Source organism: Schistocerca nitens, chromosome 1 (assembly GCF_023898315.1).
Source record: "Schistocerca nitens isolate TAMUIC-IGC-003100 chromosome 1, iqSchNite1.1, whole genome shotgun sequence".
In the NCBI taxonomy this organism is placed as follows: domain Eukaryota; kingdom Metazoa; phylum Arthropoda; class Insecta; order Orthoptera; family Acrididae; genus Schistocerca; species Schistocerca nitens.
In genome coordinates this window covers 298,118,711-298,136,361 of record NC_064614.1, presented here as the reverse complement: position 1 = coordinate 298,136,361, position 17,651 = coordinate 298,118,711, and the positions used below count along the sequence as shown (strand labels likewise).

The 17,651-nt window shown below is 41.2% G+C and overlaps 1 protein-coding gene across 1 annotated transcript in view; it reads right to left on the bottom strand.

Moving 5' to 3' along the window:
- Window positions 1-3,559: 3,559 nt before the first annotated feature.
- Window positions 3,560-17,651, bottom strand: part of LOC126235517 (transcription factor collier) — a 600,438-nt gene continuing 586,346 nt past the window's right edge. Inside the window, exon 14 of the mRNA XM_049944238.1 lies at window positions 3,560-3,663. Within this exon, the coding sequence (XP_049800195.1) occupies window positions 3,560-3,663 (104 nt within the window). The remainder of the gene's footprint in view (window positions 3,664-17,651) is intronic.

Here is a 17,651-nt window from a genome sequence, read left to right as displayed (position 1 = left end):
CTTGCTCTCGCCTGGTTTGCACTCTTGTCTCAACCATTCACTTGAATTATTTCACCTAAATACTTAAATTTTTCTACTCTCTTAATATTGCCGTATTTAGTAATAAGATTTTTCTTGTTATTTCTATGATTAGACATATACACGGTTTTTTCAAATGAAATCTGCAGTCCAGCTCTGGCCGAAGCTTCTTGTAGTTTCTCCAAGTAATTCTGAGCTATTTCTTCGTTTTCTGTAATTATTGCCAGATCGTCTGCAAAAGCTAAACAGTCCACTTCTATTTTTTCTTTTTTTGTTCCAATTCTGATGTCATTCTTGGTGCCTTTGAGTTCTTCTTTCCATATTCTCAATATCTTTTCCAGTACGCAGTTGAAGAGGATTGGGGATAAACCATCACCTTGTCTAACACCTGTTTTAATTTCGAACTTCCTTGAAATTTCACCCAGATATTTCTTCTATATATAGGTAATGTCACTGTCTGAATGATGTTGAAGTTTTTAATAGTACATGAATGCCTCATGGATAAAAGAGATTTAGAAACTGTCCTATGTATTACTGGTAAATTCCTCGGTGAGTGCTTCTGGATATCACATATCTGCACTTTGGAAATCATCGTAAGCTCTGTTCAGTAATTCTTGGTTGGGCTTTAAATAACCTTTGACATAGTTATAAGAAAATTTAGTACAATTTCTCATTCACTGCACGTTTAGACGTTTCAGAGCTCGAAACTCTTATCAGCGTATTTTGACGCCTCTGCTAGCCGCCGTTATGGATATCTTGATATCAGGTAAACATGATGTACATAGTTGTACCTAATTTTGCCTTCGATTTTTCGGCGAATCTGCTGTTGCAACGATTATTTTGGTAACCTGAAATTTTAAATCATCTTTGTCATCCATAAAATAGTATTTAATTACTGAAAAAGAAATTGCGGAAGTCATATTGATACAGTGTACAGAATTTCTATCAGTTATGTGTAGTAGCAATGTAAGAAGTGACTACCAAAGCTTCTGCAGCCAAACGTGAGGGCAGAAATTTTTGAATATATGGGTAAAGAGGTATAACCTCAACTGCAGCTCGTTCAAATTACTGTCTACTTCCTGCGGTATAACGCGCTGCTGTTTCTTATAATTTAATGTGCGTGTTGCTTAAATGAAAGTATTATCTGTAAACAGCCTTCTCTGCCTCGTGATGACTGGGTGTTGTATGCTGTCCTTAGGTTAGTTAGGTTTAAGTAGTTCTAAGTTCTAGGGGACTTATGACCTAAGATGTTGAGTCCCATAGTGCTCAGAGCCATTTTTTAGTTCTAAGTTCTAGGGGACTGATGACCATAGATGTTAAGTCCCATAGTGCTCAGAGCCATTTTGTAAACAGCTAGCTAACGTTAAATTACCTGATTCACATGTTCATCTGTTGAATGTCGGTACTACCAATACTGAATAATGACTCCATTTTCATTTCAAAATCTTGTACGTCCTCCACGATAGTACTATCAATGAAAGGGTGCTTAAATACGAGAATTAAGTCTGATTCTATCAACTCAATGCTTTTTCCGGTTTCCTAGTTTATTTATCAAGATATGTTCTTTCAGTGTGTTGTTGTGTGATCTGCAAAAGTTTTGCAATAGTTATAAAATGTTTCCGTCCATTGCATAAAACATGTGTTTTGTTGAAGGGACTGAAAGAAAAAGCTTTTCTGATAATGTACACCGATATTTTAATAAAATTCAGAAATATATTTTAGAGGATCACAAAGGAACACATAAATAATTAGTTCAACAGACAGTTAAGATTGTACAGTGATTGAAACAAAGTTGCTGTCATATATCTGTCGACATTTTGACGCTCTGTTTGAGGTATGGTAGGTGCGGAGGAAATTAGAGAAGGCAAACCTTTTGTACATTAAAATAACAAATGACAGAAAATATCTTGATTCGGTGGTGAATACAGATAGCAGACATATTTCAACTGACGAGAAGGCTCTGCCACTCTTCTTAAGTTGCTTCCGACACTGAATTAAATCCATCTTTTAATACGCCAATAAAATTAAGACAGCTACGCTTATTTGGTATTGAACACAGACCTAAGATCTGTAGCAGCAATTACAGACAGAAACTAAAATTACTATTGACCTGTCTATGTCTTAGTGCCGTTTCATATTTCTGTTCTAAACTTCTGTTGATTATAGAACATGAACCGGTAACAGCTTTAAAACAGTATTTTGAAGACGATTTTAACTCAATGATTCCTCCATGGAATGTTTCCTACTGAACAGGCCACATAAACAAACGAATCATATCAGTGGTACTTAAGACAGACATTTACAGCATCAGATAAAATAATGCACACATTTGACTGCCAAGGAGTGGCATCCTGTAACGGTTGTATACAAAATCATTGGTTTCTTGTTCACTGGTAAACAGTTTGAAGTGATTCATCCGAAAGATTTTTTGCACAGATTAAAATTTATAAACGTACTACTTTTTTACTGATGTTTCAGAATGCTGTAAAAGTTTATATTACAAAGAATGAGATCGTATACATGTTTGTAGCTTGCAGTTTTCCCGAAGTGGAAGAACTGCGTTTGAAACTGTTTTTATTTTTTACCCGAAAAAGACACATATGGTCACTGTAGGTTCCTTCATTACTTACAATCTATACTTATACTATGTACAAGAAGTATTACTGAGAGCGGCACACTCAGCTAATTAAGTGCACTGGCAAAAGGATATGCCCGTCACTAAATTGTATACATATCTTTCTTAACCTTCATACAAGAATTGAAATATTCACAAATTGTACAAAACTAGTAAGATTATGTGAGGAAGGTCATATATCTGGTACTTTAGATTTCTCGAGCTTAATATTTTCTCTTGTCCCTTCGAATATATCAACAATGTAATATTCCCAGCAGGAAGCGATATGTATTTATTTTATGTGTTAGCATAGGCCTTGCCGAAAAACCGAAATATACATAAAATATACAATTTTGATCATTTTCTGTAGACACTATTAAAACAAGTCTTTCGTTCAACAGGAAATCTGAAGTAAAGTTTCTATCTTCATTACTACTTCAATCATCAGATTCTCGTTGGTCACTGAAATACAACAGTACAGGAATTTTGGTAAGATCTCTCCGAATACTTCAAATGTTGTGCAGAAAAAACAGTTGAAAAATACTCTCTACTCTCTTCTTACCCAACTGATCTCGTGAATTTACCGCGAACTACAATCACTGGAAATAGGATATGCATATTTTCATGATTTTTTTCCGTAAAATAACGTATCACATTTTTTTTATTAACAGTCAATGTTTCTATGAACTAGAACTCCTTTGGTCAGAACAAATAAAAAAGGTCTATATGGCTTGGAACAATGAAGTACGTTCGTTGCTGAAGAGTCGTTCGTGGCTTTGACAGAGTCGCACTCGAACACGAGAGACGGCGGACACGGGCACACGCGCGCAGTCACGGGCACACCGGGTGTGTCCCTCGGGGCACTGTGCGCAGCCGCTAGAAGGCGGCCGCGGCTCCCTCGTAGTGGTCGGCGCGCGGGTGCGGGTGCTACTTGCCCGTCGAGCTGAGCAGCGGGCTGTACGACTGCGAGTTGCACGTGGACAGCCCGAACGGGTTCATCGTGGCGAACGGAGATGCCAGGCCTCCCACTCCTGCAACAAAGGCGCGCGCAACGCTCTCGTCACTCCCACGTCCAGTCTACGTCCTAAGTCGTCTCGTGAAGCGTACCGACAGAGCAAAATTGCCGGTAGAGCTGTAAGGTTTTCATATGTTTCATGCCACTGTAAATAATTCACTTTTATTCTACTGGGACGAAGACTCATGAGCGCGCTGCACGAGTAGTGTATAAGACCCTTGACTGTGTTTAGTGTAATCTGTGGTGCTCTTGGTCGCCAGTCAGTTTTGCAGCGCTGGGAAGCTCTTATCAGAGGCATAATAGCGAACAGTTGAGTTTCAGATCTGGAGTTGTGATATTTGTGCATCTGGGTGAAATTCTCTGGACTACTTTATTATCGATATTAACACTTGTTTATAAATCTGTTTCATTGGTTGTGTTGAGCAAGAAGATTTTTGAAGGAATATTTAAAGGTAACCCAAGCAGGTGCAACAATGAAATTTTTGTTTGTCAGAACTATCAATTGTGGGAAATCTTTATCCCTTACATAATTAATGATATTCATAATCTGAGTTAATTTTATCTCTTTGTTTTCATTATGTCACAAATTACGCAATTAGGTGAAGTGTCTGTAATTTTTATAATGAGAGAATTTCTTAATTGTTAGAGTCTTCTTGTGTTGTACAGTCTTTTTTGTCAATAATCAGAGTTTAATTTTTCAAGAACGCTTTTCTTTAAAGTATAACTCTCCTTTATCATTCTTAGTAAAGTGTAAAATATTTTATCGTTTGTGCATTGCACATTACGCCACACGCAGCAACGGTCTATTTCTGACAAACAAAGAAAAATTTAGAACAGATTATTTTTCCGATTTCGATTTACTTTCGAGAACATCAGTACACCTACACAAGACACAAAACAGCATGCCGAACAGGAGGTAAGTTACTTTTCTTTTAACCATGATCTCATTTTTTATTCTTGTGGGCAAGCAGTATGTCTTCAGAATTTTCATGTAATCTACCAAGTACGCAGATTAATTTGCAGAGAACTGTGAAAGTAATATTCAATAGTTATATTCTTCCGTGCTGAGCACTATTTTATTTCGTGGGTCTTTAAAGTCAGACATTGCACTTCATGTTTCGTAACTTTCATAATGTACTTCAGAATCGAGTGTCAGTTAGTTTTCCCTGAGGACATGACTAGCTTCTTTTGGCATTTAATTAGAATAATTTTCATTATTTCAAACTCAGCATATCATTAACATTTTAGTTTTGTTTCACGACCCTGTTCAGATGCGCAACATAGGGCCAACCAACGGTCAGTTTTGCTCAGAAGCTGAATACGATATCTAAAGCACACGTTACACGAGTAGAACGTTAAAAAAAGGAATAATCAGTAATTTTACATGTAGAAAAGTTACGTAAAAAGTTTACAAAGCTAACAACTTCGCAGTGGCATTTCCTACTGACAATTGTATTTTTGCCCACTGGTTACGACTGACGCAATCGCCTTCGTGAAAATCTGTGAACGGTTTTCTTAAGCGCATGGTCGTTGCCTGGATTCCAACGAGAATACAGTCCAGGCAGCAAGCATACATATCGATGACCGTCCAAGGTGTCTCGCGAAGACGACGAGGTCAGTCATTGGAGTACTATTCGCAAAAATGCAGTCGTCAACCCAGGCGGGCACTCGAAACGTTGCAGCCCATCAGCGCCAACAAAAATGCAAATATTGCAGGATAACAGTTATCGATTTTCTCTCAAACATTCAGCAACACAGAAATGGCATACTGTGTAGTACTGATGCAGTGTTCGCCCGCCAACATGCATGCTGAAATTGAACTGAAATGTAATATAATCATCTGAAACCCATGGTCATGGAACTGGAGTTGTTTGCTGCTTATTGTACCCTGCTTCGTTACCAGAAAAATAAATGTGAGATCATAAAAATGTAACGTCAGTATTTTTAACCCTTACAAATACGATGCTTCCAAATTTATTTTTTGTTGTATATATATTTAACATGCATCAGAGACTATCATACTGGAGTTTTGAGTTTCCATGCTTGCAGAAAAATAATAATGAATTAAGGATGTATCCGCCTTTTTACAAGTACACAATATTTTTGTTTTGTTTTAACATCCAAAAGCTTTTCACCACAGTTGTGGCGTCCGCTGTATGTTTTTTCTCTTATTTTCCTGAAATGCATATGTAAAGCTTATGTTTAGCTTACGATATATGATACACCATATTATGTTGTTATTTAAACTATAAATGCACTTTACTTTTATTTTAGATTGTGTGTATGTGGATGCCAACCGAAATTAGCCACAGGTGTAAATCAGTACACCATGTTATCTGTGAACATGAGAGATGTGAGAAAACCGTCTATATTGAATTTTCGTTCATAATCCAATGTTTGAAATGTATGTTCAGCTAAAACTCGTGGCATGCGCCTGTTTCTGGCCCCACAATTGTAGTATTTCGCTAGTCCTGAGCTGTGCCAAGTTTATTTTTGTGTAACAAACGTGCTTTTGTGTAGTTGAGCTGGACGTGTCTACATAGGTAAAAGTTTTGTGTTATTTGAATAATAAGCTTCACGAAATAGTTCGCCGTACCTAAGCATCACAAAACTTTTACCGATGTCCATTATTCAACTCAACTACACAAAAACACGTTTGGCACATAAATATAAAATTAGCATATTTCAGGAATAGCCAAATACTACAACAGTCCGGCCAAAAAGGATCGCAAGCCACTTGTTTTAACTGAACATTCATTTCAAAGTTTGGATTATAAACAAAAATGCAACTTAGACAATTTTCTAATACCTCTCGTGCTCGCAGATGATATGCTGTACTAATTTAGACCTGTGGCTGACTTCGGTTGGCAGCCACAGGACACACACAGTGTAAAATAAAAAATAACGTGCGTATATAATTTAAATATTAACAAAATCAAAGCTAAACGTAATCTGTGTGTATGTATTTCAGGAAAAGAAAAGAAAAAAAAACTCATTCAACATACCGTAACTGTGGTAAAACATGTTTGGGTGTGAAAGCAGAACAATAATTCATGTACTTGCAAAAAGACAGATCCATTCTTAATTCATTACTGTAATCAGAGATTTGTGTGAAAACATTCTTATTGCAATAGCTGCGTTGATATTCATCTGAAGTACCAACTGAAAATTTGTACAGAACAAAGTCTCTGACCTGGATTGACATTTTCCTCTATGAGGAAACCGCTGGATATAAGTGGAAATTTGAAGTGACATCGAGAAAGTGCGTCATGTCGACAGGCGTGCATGCGTAGACTAACGGTAAGGCGGCTGCTAGCGAAAATCAGGAAAACCGGATTCGAGTCCTGATAATATGGCATGGCCATTCTTAAGCCCCGTTTTCTCCAATTGCAATTACTGTTCCCGGATACGTAAATTACTGACCAAAAAATTTTTAATTTGTTTCAAACAGAAATTTCCCTCTACAAAAGCGTTTAATTTTAGCGAGATCTTAATAAGGGATTGTGTCAGAAATTGTAAAGGTACAAAAATAGTAAGCTCATGACGTCTGTCACTGAATAAATAGTTAAACACGAGAAGAAAATTTTCGGTTTTTATTCTTAAATGAAAGTCATCCGTCAGAATTGCTCGTATTAGCGGGTGGTCACAGTACTTCGAATCTGAGTGTGTGAAATTCAAGAGATGGGTGTCCAGTGATCAGTTATTTTATGAACAAGTCGATCATGTGTTGCGACCAACAGGACATAAATGTGAACAGGCGCAAGAGCATTGATTGTGACTACAAATACTGAACAGTACTGGTTAGTGACATTTCTGTCGATATTTCATAAATAACAGTGAAAGCGGCTGGTTTAAAAAATTAGTAGTAATAGTGGCAACAACACCCTTTAAAACATAATGTAATGAGTACGTTCAGGATTAGAACGCAATTCTGCCGTCATTTATTAAAAAGTACTGTTTACAAATTAATGACTTAATAATTATACGATAAATCTGAATGTGAAAGAATATACATTTTTCTCAAATGAACCATTTTTTATGCTTTGATTTATTACTAAGTTTTTGCTTCAGTTTAATATCTTAGGGGCAATATAAGGTAATCGATTTAGGGAAAAGAGCCGCCACGAAATTCCAGCGCAATTACGAACTGTGCCCACGCTTTTAGGAGGTTCCCACTTGTGGTTTATCACGCCTTTGTGGCTCTGTAAGAAATGACCTTTACTGATCAGTTCAGTAACGACACATTCTGTTTCAGTTTAATTATCAGAAAGTAAAATGATGTAACTAAACTATGACATAACGATAACAAACTTAAATTACACACGTTTCCGAGATTAAATCTGAACATATTTAGTTTAGTTGCAGTTTGCTTTCTAACTGTATGATATTTGTTTGACCAATAATACAACGTAGCCAAAGACTACAGTGACTATGTATAAGAGAGAAACTGAAATGATTGTTCTATTGGATATTGCACATTCTCTTACATCTGGCACGAAACTCACCAGCCATTCGACAATTTATCTCAAATCCGAAAACCTGTGCGAATTGTGATATTTCACTTTAAGAAATCTGATGTGGAATTCATGTTAAACGACAACATAAAAAATAACGTTCAGTGGCTTACTGACGCTCGAAATAGAAGATTTTCGTTTGTAATTTTAATATCGAATTGTCCCAAACTTATTGAACACAGTAAATGGTAACAATTTGACTTTAAGAAAGGTAAAAACATCATACAGACAGACAAGAGTTTTTAAAAAAATCGAGCAGTTTCATATAATTTACTGACACATAGAAGTTATCCAGCAATATAACGCCGGTATGTAAACTGAAGGTAGAAGGGGGAGAAGGGAAAGGAAAAGAAAAGGAAGGAACAACTGACGTCAACAGGATCGGGACTTCGTGTGGAATCAGCGGCGATGAGTGAAAATGTGTGGCTAACCGGGATTCGAAACTGGAATCTCCTGCTTACTTGGCAGCTGCATGAAGCACTGCGCCATCCGGGCACGGGGTTCATCACACTTGCGCAGACTATCTCAGCACGCCTCCCAGGCGAGCCAAGTTCTCATCTAGCACCGCCTATCATGTCCTCCATGCTCGCTAATCTGAGATTCCCGCAGGAGGTCGAAAATAATTGTGCATCCGCACTGAAGGTTGTGAATTAATTGCCCATCTAAGTGAATCACACATTTTAATTCGTCGCACTGACTCTGCATTAAGTCCCAATGCAGCTGACATGTCCGAAAGAACAGACACCACGCATTCGTGTGAATGTAATGTGGTGCAAAATGTTTGAAATACGCAGAAAAATAAGCATACACCGTAGGGGAAGATGGGTAACATACGAGATGTACAAGAATGGCGGACCAAAAAAGAAGTGCTCTGGTATAAGAGGGCATAAGCTGAGGGGGGGACTCAGCCTTCCTGCTCTGCTATTCGGTGTGTATATCGAAGCAGCAATGAAGGAACATTCAAAGGTGAGCTCAAAGTCATGGTAAAAGATATCAAAGGCAAGCTTGGCTGTTGACATTGCTACCCTCTGTGAAAGAGAGAAAGAAAGGAACGAACAGTGCAAGGAGCACAGAACGCGGATTAAGAGTAAGCCGAACAAAGACGAAGGTATTGAGGAGGAGCGGACGTGAGATTCATCAGGTTGCATTCCACTGCAACAGCTGTGCACAGCGACCGTGATGTAACTCAAACAAGAAGGACGTCAGCAAACAGCCGTCACCCAATCCGTTACTGAAGCTCTAGATTTCAGATACAGTATAGCTATCGTCAGTGCGTATGAAGTGAGTCATGTAGACTCAACAGGCTTGTAAATGTACGTTGCTATTACAAGAGCTTAGCATATAAGTAGCTTAATGGGTTTGAAGAACACGTTTTTGGCGACACCGTCTCCGGTGGGCCACTTGAACTGGCGCGTGCAACGGCCTGACTGGCTAATTCCAGTGCTTATTAACTCGAAAACGCGCAACGTATAGAATTTTTTTCTTAACAAGTATTTCTCAGGACAACCTACCCTGCTACACCCTTACAGGCATTTTTGTAGCTGTTTCTGAGCATCCCGTGCGACTGGATGTGAGAAGCTTGTTGCTGTTACAGGAGAGGTGAGAGGGACAGAAGAGAAGCGGTAGCGTGCGCACAGCAGTCAGTCAGGCCGACAGGCAGGGTACTCACCGCGAGCGGCTCGCGGCGGGGCTAGCACTGGACGGCGAGGTGCGGGGGCGGCCAGGTGGGGGTGGGGCTGGGACTGGGGCGCACGACCGGCGCGAACGCGCTTTTCTGCTCATACTGACAGCCGGCGGGCGCCGGCGCGGGCAAGACTAGAACAGTCAAGGTGCACGCTCACGACACGACACCCACACACATCGACCACTCGCTCTACAATACAAACTACAACGCTTATCATTATATCACTGTGTATCACTGACATTAGCAAAGCTCTGAAATACAGACCAAAATAAAACTTACAAGTAGCTAACTTAAAAGAAAATTCACATGCATGCGTGATAGTGTTAACGGAAAGAGTGGTGAACATCTAGACTTGTCTTCCGCAAGTCACATTAGAGTGTGAGCATGAGGGTGCTCGCACAATGTACATCAGAATCATTTTCCCTCTTGCAGCTCCATTCACGGGTTGTACACGGAAAGGGATTATCAGCACCCACCTGCGTAAATCCAGATTTAGGAGGGACGTTCAATAACTAATGCAACACATTTTTTTATATATATGTGAAGACAGTAACTGTTCTCGAAAGAACAGAATACTGTTGATGACCGTGCAGCTTTTCCCTGGAATAAATGATGCCTAACTGAAACCCTCAGCTGCCGACAGTTGTTGTTGATACGGGAAGCATGTACGGGATAAGTCCCTGCAGTCGCGCTATACATCTGTGTCCTCGGTGGCTCAGATGGATAGAGCGTCTGCCATGTAAGCAGGAGATCCCGGGTTCGAGTCGCGGTCGGGACACACATTTTCAACTGTCCACATCGAGGTATATCAACAAGCAGGTTGGTTTTATTCAGGATTTCAATACACATTATTATTCCCCACTCTTTTGACCACAAAACCCCGTTTTTCAAAATAATCTCCGTTCAATGCGACGGCCTTACGCCACCTTACTGGGAGGGCGTGTCCGCTCAAATGGTACCCTCTACTGGTCGACGTCGGAGCCAAAGTCTTGCTTCATCAATAACCTACCCTTCACTCACGTACTGTTTCCTGCGGAGTGCTTTCTTCGTTGTGCCAAACAGATGGAGGTCGAAAGGTGCGTGATCCCGGATGTAGGGTGGATGAGAAAGAACAATACATTGAAGTTTTGTGAGCAGAGTTTTGCGAGTCCTAGCTTTGCCATGGAGAGGTAGTAGTTCGCTTGCATTTTTGTGACGACGAAAATGATGAAGTCGTTTCTTCAGTTTCCTGACGGTGGCACAATGTACTCAGAGTTGGTAACTGCAACTGGTGGACGAGTGCGACATTACTACCAGCAGAGGCATCCAGTTGAGTAGCAATGCGCTTGTTTGTGACCCTTCAGTCACCTCGAATGAGAGTGCCCTCGTGTTCCAACACTGCACAGCTGCGTGCGGCCAGCCGGAACGCCTGAGATCGGACAAGTTTGCGATGATAACAGACGCTTCGACCAACGACTCAACGGGCTTTTGTTCACTGCCAGGTCTCCGTAGACATTCTGTTAGAGGCTATGAATATCTGCGATGGTCTGATTTTTCGTGAAAACAAACGCAATAACGGCTCTCTGCCCTGAACGCACGTCCGTTACAGACGCAATTTTGAAGGCTACGTATAGCGCCGGTACCTATTAGAAATTCATGAAACTCTAGCCGCTGAAGCGAAAATACTCTACGATCACGTACAGCAAATCCGCATTTTTTCAACCGAAATCGGTCGAAAAAAAAATTGTTGCATTACTTATTGAACGCTCCTCGAATACAGGTAGAATCACCTAGAACTAGCATCGCAGTTATTGCGGAAATCCTATTTAAGTGCATTTTTCACAAAATGCATTGATATTCGGGGGCTCGTATCACTAGCCAATCAACAGATTGTAATAATACTTAGAAAGCGTATTTTTTTATACAAATATACACATTTTAAATGGAACAGTTCCTTTTTACACTAACAAACAAAAGTAGGATAAATTAGAATGTCAGTGGTGTTTGTCGCAGGGTTCTAGTGTGAGTCGTTATGAGATATCGTATTTTGAAAAGTTTCCACACTCACACACTTGTTTGTGCCATTCAACCAGCGTAGTTTTTGGGAACGATGCTGTTATGTTTGCTTACAATGTGCTAAGGTGTTCCTTGAGTGCATTGGGACGTGCTAATCAGTTATTGTGTGACAGTCCAAGCAGTAGGTCATGAGCAGACGATGGTATTTATGAACGCAGGAAACGATGACATGCTCATGGCGTATGGGGGGTGCAGGAAGAATGAAGTTCGTTCTTGTACGGTGTATGCGGCAAGGCATCTTAACAGACGTCAACCACCTCGGCAGTTATGTATCAACCTCTTTAACCAGTTACCATTGGTAGTGTGGACCTAGACAACGTAACAGAAGGAAAAAAACTGACGATAGAAGAGCGGGAAATTAATGTTCTTGCTGCTGTTGCTGTTGATCCGAACGCTAGCTCCCGAGTAATCGCACGAGGAAGTGGCATGAGTCAGGTAAGTGTTCTGTGCATTCTCCTTGCTTAGTTGGTTGGTTGGTTGGTTTGGGGAAGGAGACCAGACAGCGTGGTCATCGGTCTCATCGAATTAGGGAAGGATTTGGAAGGAAGTCGGCCGTGCCCTTTCAGAGGAACCATCCCGGCATTTGCCTGGAGTGATTTAGGGAAATCACGGAAAACCTAAATCAGGATGGCCGGACGCGGGATTGAACCGTCGTCCTCCCGAATGCGAGTCCAGTCTCCTTGCTTAGTGATGAAGCATAAAGCCACATTTACCAATCATGGCCAGGTAAACCGCCGGAACGTGCGCTATTGGTCTGCTGACAGTCCCCGCTGGCTTCGTCAAGTGGAACGTTAGCGTCCATGGACTGACTAGAAGGAACCTGTGGTATCAACACGATGGCAGTCCGCCCATAGTGCACGGAGTACTACAGTCTTCACCCAAATCATTGGATTGGACGCAAAGGACCTGTACCTTGGCAGGTCTGTTCCATGGATTTGACGCCTGTAGACTTTCTTCTGTGGGGAAAGCTGACAGACGCCGTCCACTGGGATGTACCAACTACATCATGTGATGTGCAACAAGTATTACTGCAGCCTGCTCGGACATCTCGGCTGAAATGTTAGCACGCGTGCAGCAGTCGTTCCATTCTAGACAGGAAGCGTGTATTGCCGCTGCCGGTTGTAATTTTGAACACAACCTGTGATAGTCAACTGTCTCGTTACCGTACGTAATCCACATAACTAGTGTATGCGCTTGTGGTATTCTTTAATGTGTTGGTGTGGGAGCTTTTGTAAATACGATATAACGTAAACGACTCGTTCTAGTATCCTGCAACGAACACCACTGACATTTTAATTTAAGCTACTTTTAGTTTGTTAATGTCAATAGGCACTGTTCCATTTAAAAAGGGGTAAGTTTGCACAAAAAATACACTTTCTAAGTATTATTACAGTCTGTTAATTGGCTAACGATACGAGCCCCTTACTACTAATCAATTCTGTGAAAACCGCACATTAATAGCACTTTCCAATTCTGCAATCTTTACGATGCAGGTTTTAGGTGATTCACGCTGTATAATTTTACTCTCGTGCGAATTCCGCTAGATATAAGACTAAGTAATATTTTCTAGTAGTCTAATGTATTTATAGTAAGAGTAAGGATCACAGCGATCTCTGTGCTCTGTGTGTGGTTCTCGCTCTCTCTCTCTCTTTTTTTTTTCCTCTCAGAGGCACTGGCTCAATATTTATGTGACGTTCACATGTTGATTGAAAACATACGTGAATAGTAATTCTTCTCTTCTGTTAATCTAGCTTGGTAAGGCTCTCATTCCGAATTACAACGCGCAAAAAGTACTCGAACGATTTGTATTTGTTTGTAGAACTCTTTATTCGTGGATGAATTACTCCTCTTTGGAATTCTTTTGTTGGATTTCACTCTGTGTTCTTTTGTATGCTTTCCATATAGGGAGATTCCTACGATCATTTCATATTAAATTCTTCTGTAGAAAGGCTGCCAGACACTTTACGTTTGCTACTGTTTCGAGTGTCTGGTCTCTGATCGTGTAGTCATATGAATGACGTCGGCTGATTACATCTATTTACGTCGATTACCTTATATTTCTTTATGTTGAAGACCAAAAGTCAGTCTTTTAAGACGACGTTGCGAGGCTAAATGGAAGGCTTTCAGGAAATGAAAGACTGCCTTGTCCTCTGCAACATATAGCCTTATAGATCTAGTAGACAAGTAGATCAATCCCAGTATCACACGCTCGGTTGAATTAGTTCTTACGGGAACGACAATGATTCATATAGTGGAGTAGCCAGAAATTCGAGCACAAAAATGTTTCGTAATCCTACTACAGATTGATGTAATTGTCGTATGATTGTCCTTAAAGACTGGAAGGGCCTATATCAGTTACGTGAAAAGCTCTTTTGCTGGAGATACGCACGGTAGGCCGTTGCTAGAAAAGAGCTAGTTCTTCCGTGTATTCGATGTAGAATCTGGCGGGCGGTGGATCAAATCAAATGGCAATTCCTCTTCTGGGTCTCTTCGGCTGTTTTTCAATTCCACGCTCATTTGGACTGAATCTTTTTCGTACGAACTCCTTTAGAAAAGAATGCATAAGAGAGGGGAACGGTTATCATCATTGAAACACGGATTTGGGCAACTCACTAAAACACATGCTCTCATGACGCCACAAAAATTCTTCAGCTTCAGGTCGAGAAGCAAGGCTATTGACGCTTCGGCTCCAATCCTCACAGTGTTATGACGTAGTGGTACCTCATTCTTTCTCTCTTAGCTTCAAACAATTATCCCATTCATCCTAACTTTTTGAGTGAGGTGGTCATCGGTATAATTTCGTCAATCACTCAGAAACGCTGCAACTGATTCCTTAATTCATGTTCAATTCATTTACGCCACAACATATCGACAAGGCATAAAACACCGATCTCCACAGAGCTGCATCATCCTGCACTAAACATTATCCCCGTGATACTGATTTGACCTCGCAGACCACACTTTTAGTGCCTTACAAGTGCACTTCACTCAAGAGAGCTTTTTGGCCAGATTGAAGTATAATACTCGTATTTCTGGGTTTTCCAGCTCTGTTTCTTATTAGTTTTATTTTACACTGCAACAACAGCAGCCTGCTGCCTGGGAAATTCCGCTGTGAGGGCCGTAATAATGCTGAAATGGCACAATACAAGACACCATACTCCGATTTAAATTGCTTTGTGACTGATTTTTCAGCAAGATGAATGGCAGGGGCAAGACGCCACCTAATCAAAATTCTTTCTGGAGTTTGCTGCGTTATCTATTTTGTAAGTACGTGCAGCGCCTTCTGAAGCTTGACTGGCTGCACGCCGGCAACACCGCCCCGCACTACTTCACTCTGTCAATCACAAAGCAGTTTTAACTGGAGTATAACCTTGTGCAGACGTGCGCGGGGATACCTCACACTGTGTTGTCTCGGGCTATCAACTTGTCCAAAAGTGGCGCTTTGTGATCGTAAAACCGAGGTGAGCGAATGTAAATACTAGCTGCTCCAGCCTAGCAGTATCTGTTGTGGTCTGCTGCCAACACCGTGAACTACTTCACGCTACATGTCGGCCCGATATTCGTCACCAAGCCTCGTCTACAAATAGTTACCACCTCTGCCAGCTGTCGGTCCATGAGCGGCTCCTAGGCCTGAGGCTGGTGATACCTGAAAGAGTGCCATCCGACTGGGGTCACAACCGACTCGTGGACACCTCCGAAGGTTCCTTGGTTCGCAGCCCACACCTGCGTCCATCCCGAAGCTGACCTGTTGCTGGAGGCTGCCCTTCCGGCGCTTCCTCACTTTGCCATCGGCGGAACGCCTGAAGTAGCGACGTGCTCACAAGGCTGCGTAGGCCAACACACCGCCTTGTCTTATACTGACAAAGGCTCTGTTGCACGGCGTCAACGCACATCATCGAAACGCCACCAGTCACTACTGCACGAGTTATTGCTAAATCAAGTATGATGTTTATATTGCTCCATTTCTGATTACATAGGTGTGGGGGAACTGGTGCTTCGTACCCAACGCCCTTCTCCTGATCTTGACTCGTCCTCCTGACATTTTAAAGTGTCAATGACCATTGGACCATCCTGACGCTTACAAGGCTGCCCACCAATAACAACTGGCGCCAGTAGTGTGCCAGCTGTAACGTATGTAAGATGTGAGTCAGAGTCCAGTAGCAAGTCCCCCCTATGAGGTCACAGACCGCGTGCTGCAAGGTCCGAAGCACAGTAGGTGCTGCGAAACTGCAAGAAACCATTTACGCTGCATAAAGCAGGAATGTAAGACTGATTCACAGGAAGGGGTTAAGCTGTATTTACAATTCATAGGAAGGGGGGTAAGCTTCATTTATAACTAGTACTTGCTAGCTCCACAGGGGTTCTGTGGCAGTGACCTATCATCAAATTGCTGAAGGTATGGATGTTTGCTTGGTAGGTTTTGTGACGTATGTACATAACGTTTCACAACAGGAATGCGTCCAACTGACAGCGGTTAGAGCCTAGTTTTCGAGACAGAGCGTCACATTAGTGCTCACGTATCGAATTGGGAACACGATGTGTGGCCAATAACCGGGGCATAAATTAATTACTGTATATTCGCCGGTTATTGGCCACACATTGATGTTTCAGTTCTATACACAAGCACTAATGTGACGCGCTGTCTTGAAAGCTAGGCTCTAACCGCTGTCAGTTTGACGCCTCCCTGTTGTCAAATTTTATATATACACGACACAGTACGTATCAATCAAACATGCTCCCCTGCAGCAATTTGATCCTACGTCATTGCCACACAACTCCTGTGACGCTAGCAGTACTAATATATTTGCCGTACGGTTTTCTATGTTTTTCACGTGATGGTTTCTGTACGGAGAATATTTCATGTCATGTTGCTGCACCACGTAATAAGTGCTCGGGCATCACAATGATACAAAGATTTTAAATGCGACCTTTACCACTACCAGGAAGACATTATAATAATTTCAATGCAGTTTCCAGTGAGTGCGTCTGTGCACAATGTGACGTTGTTGACTAAACATTTCAGTTGAGTGTGCTCTGTCGGATTATACAGGATCGTTGGCTACTGAAATTCCTCTGCCCAGTATAGTTGGTCTCTTGACCTGCGACGTAAGTTACAGCCTCGCATGGTATCACGGAACAGTTGCAAAGTTGTGTGGTGTCATTATAAAGGCCTATGCGATACCAGCACCCCTGAGTAGAATTTATCTCAGATGAAAGACATGGAATGTGCTAAAAACCTCTCTATCAACGACGCAGATGCAAGATTAAGATTCTACACGAATTACAAAGCCGGAAGACTGTCCTTAAAATGAAACTAAAGTATGAAATTTTTCGAGGTACATTCAAGAAGCAGTTTCGTTTGGATTGAGAAAGGACGAAAAGAGACTAGTGTTTATTGTGCTGTTGATGAGGTTTTAAGAGTAAGAGCACAAACACGTACTGGGCCCGGAAAGGCCAAGAAACTTGCAGTGGCTTTCCCAAAGGTACCTCTCGAATTTTAAGACTGTGCTCTCTAGAGAGACAAAGAAATCCTAAATCTCGATGGCAAACGGGGACCCGAACACTGCACCTATCTAATGCGATTTCACTCTCATAACAACTATATCACGTCACACTGTGTTTCTCTTGTCGAAAATTTTAATGTCCTACGTGTTACTGTGATTTTTGAATGTAAAATTTCGCTCTTTTTAGCGGCTACGGAAGAAGAAAACTTGAGAAGCACTGATTGTAAAGTTACTGTACACGTCACAT